This window comes from Lygodium microphyllum, chromosome 28 (assembly GCF_053477565.2).
Source record: "Lygodium microphyllum isolate KBCC chromosome 28, Lygodium_microphyllum_v1.1.10, whole genome shotgun sequence".
Lineage (NCBI taxonomy): Eukaryota > Viridiplantae > Streptophyta > Polypodiopsida > Schizaeales > Lygodiaceae > Lygodium > Lygodium microphyllum.
Window position 1 is genome coordinate 27935970 of NC_141162.1, and position 5629 is coordinate 27941598.

The window sequence follows — 5629 nt, forward strand, 5'->3', positions numbered from 1 at the left end:
AGAGCTTGGATTCATTTTTCTTGATGTTGCATGGATGAGATCATTGTTGATTTCTTTGCAAAGTGTGACCTTATTGGCACCTTTGTGTGACCCTTTGATTTGTCATTGCAATATTTACATTGCTATACTTTCGCTCGTGAAATTTGTTTGAGGAGCTCTTTGAAGTTGAGTAAGAGGGGCACCATAGATGTGGCATAGATCCATAGTGTGCTTTCAAAGATTGCGAGGTGTCTTCTCTAGTGACATTCTTCTGGGTCCACCACCCTACATCCTTATTAGTAGGAAAGACAAACATTGAAGCTTAACATATTGGTGTTGTCTATGGGGGGCCAAACTAAAAGGAATAGAACACACTCTTGTGATCTGATTTCCATGAAATGAATTGACATATACAAAGACTATAACAATCTGAAAGAAATGAAATAAGGAGAAACCATATATATGGCAGGAAGTTGTTTGGTTTACAAAGACCTTTGAATCTGGGAGTAGCACCTCTTAGATGGTTGATGTAAATATCTTTATTATCTTTATAACTATAAGACATTGTGTGATGAGCTTAGGAATTGAAAGAACAAGCTTTTCGGATCTGTCCATCACGACCGGTTAAGGCATGGATGTTTCTCATTAAACAAAAACCCAACAAACTTTACAATGATACCAACCGGAGCCTGAGTGGCAACGCCAGCTACTATCTTCATTATTAACGCAATCACGCATAACTGTCAGACGTTATTAGACGAGCTTAGGAATTGAAAGAAGAACAAGCTCTTCGGATCTCTCCATCACGACCGGTCAAGACATCGATGGCGCTCATCTTGATGATGGACGCAGGGAAGTCGGCATGGAAGCTGGCGGTGCGGCGGCCGCCACCACCACCCAAGGAAGCTGCAGCTGCATAGGCGCGGACGAGGTGGGAGGTGGTGTCGTCCGACAGGAGCCTCTGGTCGGATTCGAGGACGCCATAGCCTCGCAGGAGGTTGGCGAAGAAGCTGGTGTCGAACTGGGTCTGGCTGCCCGTGTCCAGAGCGACCTCCTTGAACCCATCCCCACCTTGCGGGCATTGCGCCCTCAGCGTCTCCCCAAGCCCGCTATCCATTGCAGGGTCGGGGCGCCCCGTCCCCGAGTAGTTGTAGAGTCTGTACGCAAAGAATCGGCACTCGGCTTCGCCTATCGTGTGTGCCCCTGCATCTCACACTCATGATTCATCATTTGTACAGCTTAATCATAGATAGGTATATATTTAGTGGGAAACTGCAGGATCAATTACTTACAAACAAGCGTATAAGCTTAATTGTAGCGTTGGTGGGATATTGGATCAATTATTTAGAAGCAATAATCAAAATGATTAATCGATAATAATCATCAATAGCTTGCCATCAATGACGCATAGAGTACTATGTAATTAGTAAGGTTATATATTGCATGTATTGTTGTTGTTGTTGTTGTTGTTGTAGGTAGAGTGGGAAATATGGTAATGGCTTGCCATAAAATTCATGCTATATATTTTTTTGTTTCTTTTCTTAAAAAGAAGTAGCATTAAACCTAGGAAGGAAATTGCTGACATATATATATCATCCAAAAGGATTCTATGAACAACAACTTCAAAAGCTTCTAAGCTTTCTTATAAGTATGATCATCTCTAGTTAACTTGCCCGAAATAAATGGCAATAGCCTCTTTCAAAACCTAAACACCAAAATCACCCAAAATAAATTGAGTGAACTTTCTTCTCCCATTGAAAGAAACATAAAAAGGTCAATTCTTCCTAAGGACAAGGGCTCTTAATAGATCCCAAGGTTTTCCTAGTAGATTTATCATTCAAATTGCCCCTATCCCCCAACAACTTGCTTCCTATTCACACTCTGGAGTGCGATCATGCTTCTTTCATAAATTTCATGACCTTACAACTTCAAAGTTGCATGGATTGCAATGGCTTTTTCCCTTTGCAAGCCTAAAAAGCTCTCATGATTTGTGAAATACTAGCAACAACATTTGCAATTGAAACTCCACATCACGTTAACAAACATGTACACAACCACTATAAGATTAACTAAGGCTATTTGCTTTAGAAGGTGAGAAGGGACTTGTCGCAACACAAGTCAACAACTTGTCAGCCATGTTTTTTGTATATTTGGTAGCCTCTTCTTTTAATTTCAAAGATCACCTTTGACATGTAGTTCTTTTTGAATAAGATTAATGTCTACAATCTTACCATTGAGGATAACAAGGTCTTCTATTGAGAGCCCCTTTGCTGCAAATTTTTTCTTCAATGTAGATATAGAGTCCTGTGGGGAAGGCATGTTGGCCACATCTGATGTCGAAGACACCTTTCCATCTCTTCTTCCAAGAGAAACAGCCCATGAAGGTCCTCCACTCTATTCAAGTCAAAATAATTGTAATGAATAAGATGCAACTAGATAGCTATGATATTGTTGTGCAAAACTACAAGCTTGGAATCCTAGACCCAATAAAAATTTATCTACAACATTAAGTTTTTGGATCAAAGTTGCATGCTACTTCTTTTTGTTGAGGCAACAGAGGCACACACTTGATGTACTTACAAAAACCACAGCATCCCTAGTTGCAAGGGCAAGAATGTCGGCACATGAAACTACACTTGGGCATTGTTTTTCAATTGCAGCCTTTGCATCTTCAATAACCTCAAAGCCTCTTAGCCCGATATTATCTAGAGCCGTTTTCTCTACATTTGAGCCATCGATGAGAATGGAGGCATCACAACCCTAAGAGAAAATGTATTAGCTTGTTTGAGTATAACAAACCATAGTGACCAAAATCATGCATGTGGAAAGACAATTTGTATGCATGATATCAATGCATTGAATGCCTTTTAGGAGGTTAACTCTTTTGGCACATGATTTTGTAAACTCATAAGTTCCTTATAATTTTACATAATAGACTATTTTTCCTATATGCCTAGAGATATTCATGTCAAACTCAATATTGTCTCTAGAAAAATTTGAAACGTGAATATTAGCCACTGATCAAATCATCATTAGTGAGACCTATGCATGAGACAATAAAAGAAATCACATAAATGCACTACTCCCTAAATGTGTGATGCATGGTGTCTAATTGTTCAAGTCTCATAAGATCTTACTACACCATAACTATGTATGTGTATTCATGATGACATGCTTAGGCCTCTCAATGCATAGATGAAAAAATTCTTATCCAATGCTTCTATAATATGTAGGTGTGAGCCCAAATTTGCTAAAAGTGTCATCGCCAAGATGCTTCTATAATGTGTAGGTGTGAGCCCAAATTTGCTAAAAGTGTCATTGCCAAGATGTACCCATTCGGGAGGCATTGTTTGGTGATATTATACATCAACCTAGATATTTAAAGAACAAAATTCAATTCACTTCCCAATTAGGCAATACCACTTTATGACTTTATAGCATCTTGTATTATCAATGGATCCAAAAAACAAACAAAGATAAAATATGACAACAAAAAATCACATGCATTCAAAATACCTAAATCCATTTAAAACTTGAACAAAGTGGAGGAAGCAAATAGAATGATATGAGATAATGTCCAACTAGATGAGATAAGAATGGTGCATTGGGTTCTTCGAGGTGTATGACTCTAGCTCAACAACTTGGTTATTTAAAGGGTTTTTTAAAGGAAAGCACAAAAACAAAAAAATGAAGCAAGCCTTCTCTTTGGAAAAGCTTTTACATTGCTACTTTTAGCCTTATAACGTTCAAGGCATGAGGTCTGAAGTTGCTTACGACTTGTTATAAGACTAACATAAAGCATGATTACAACCATATCACACTCTTCTCATTGACAGCTCGTAGCTTAGGCTTATTTGTTTTTGAAAGGGTTCAATATCTCACTTTGCAAAACTTTATCTTATTAGTAGGAAACTACAGAAGTCCTTTTGAGACATATTCATATGATCTAGCAATTTGTATGTTGTGGATGATGTGCACCAGCTTCCCATGCATGTTGAGGGACCTATAAATAACTTGTTGGAATTAGGATGTGAAATGTCAATGATGTCATATCATAGGCTACCTAACTAATGTGGTAAAGTTCAAATGGATGAGATGACTATATCAAGTTTATTAGTTGATGGAGACTAGTTGAGAACTTAGCTAGAGGCGTAGATGAGATGACTTAGATGTGAAGATGATGGGCAGTGAATGACTCTATCAAGATCATTATTAGATGCTACCTTAGACATAGGTTCTGTATTTAGTAGTGCTACCCTATATAAGCGTTGCAATCGAGGAGACGAATCTACTAAATTCAGTATTAGATTCTATGTAAGGCATGGGTTCTACAGAGGTTGGTATAGCTGATAGAACCTCAATGTAATGCTTATAGTGGATATTGTGAGGACCCATAGAGGACCCTTAGCAATTTAGTAGCTAATCTATCAAGATTAGTATCTTATATAGACCTATCTAAGGCTTGCAATGGATGAGATGACTATATTTCAAGTTTGAAATAATACTAGTGTAAAGGGCAATATTCAACTGACACCTTCCATAGCATGACACAAAAGAGATTGGCCGCTGTTAGACACTCGTCTAGCCGTCTATCGGGTGTAATATTGAGCTTGCTACCAGAGTAGATTGGGACTAACTGCTATATATATAACAGCTGATCCAATGTATGCACGTATATGTGAATGGAAAGGCGCACCAGCTGATCATCTTGATTCTTACACGGACGAAGCAATCATGGAAGTGGAGCCTCAAGATGGCGGCAGGGACGGTGATGTCGGACTGGCAATGGGAGGTGACTACAGACTCCACAATGCTCTCCGCCTCGGGGCACGACTCGCCATAGAAGCCCACCTGTAGCTGTGTACTCCTCTGCGCCGCGCAATATATAAAGGAGCTCTCATCAGCAAGGAACATGCTCATCACGACGAAGAAGGAGGAGGAGAAGGAGACGGAAATGGAGAAGAAGCGCACGCCATCACGAGAACACAGCTTCTTCATTCTCTCCATGCAGAGGTAATATGTGGCTTTGCTTGATTGGAGCTCCCTCTCACTCACCCACTCCTACTCTCGAGTAGTGAGAATGCAAACTTAACACTCATGCATGTATATACGTGTGTGTGTGTGTGTCCCCCCCCTTCTTGAAATGGTTGATGCTCCAATATAACGTTGTGCACACCCACCCAATCGCTTGGCCACACCTCTCCTTTCCACATCACACATATTGCAAGGTGTAGCACTAACAAAATTCCATAGAGAACTTCTCAAACTCATTCATTACACCCCCACGGCCTAGAAATCACACTATTCAATGGAGGGTATCAGCACCCAATGCATGTTTCTCGATATCATAGAGAACTCATTTCAACATCACACAAGGTGCAGAGCAGTGACCTTAAAGACATTTCATAAAGAACTTATCAAACCCATTAATTACACCTTGCCCCAATTGAATGTCTGCAGACCCAAAAAGAAACTATTCAATAGAGGGAATTAATACTCAACACACACTTTAGATTTTTGATTACACAAGTGTTTGCAAACGTTGGCTGGTTGAACCACCACACCTTCCATCAATCCCTTTCTCCCACCTCCCCTTTCCTCAAATCATATCAAACATCCATGTCACACACCATTCATAACTTTTTGATTT

General features: G+C 39.7%; 1 protein-coding gene across 1 annotated transcript; it reads right to left on the reverse strand.

Moving 5' to 3' along the window:
- Nucleotides 1–258: 258 nt before the first annotated feature.
- LOC148011278 (cationic peroxidase 2-like) lies at nucleotides 259–5095 on the reverse strand. Its single transcript, XM_087670241.1, has 4 exons — nucleotides 4699–5095; nucleotides 2560–2739; nucleotides 2211–2373; nucleotides 259–1182 (listed from the first exon to the last, which is right to left on the reverse strand). The coding sequence occupies exons 1-4, from the start codon at nucleotides 4984–4986 to the stop codon at nucleotides 743–745; spliced, it is 1071 nt and encodes a 356-aa protein (XP_087526367.1). The 5' UTR covers nucleotides 4987–5095; the 3' UTR covers nucleotides 259–742.
- Nucleotides 5096–5629: the final 534 nt, after the last annotated feature.

Bases quoted from the DNA above. Each gene is read 5' to 3' on its own strand.
- LOC148011278 (XM_087670241.1), bottom strand. From the start codon at position 4,986: ATGGAGAGAATGAAGAAGCTGTGTTCTCGTGATGGCGTGCGCTTCTTC. The intron at 2,740-4,698 runs GTAAGAATCAAG...ATTTTCTCTTAG, and splicing joins TCCATGATTGCTTCGTCCGT to GGTTGTGATGCCTCCATTCT. The intron at 2,374-2,559 runs GTAAGTACATCA...TGACTTGAATAG, and splicing joins CTAGGGATGCTGTGGTTTTT to AGTGGAGGACCTTCATGGGC.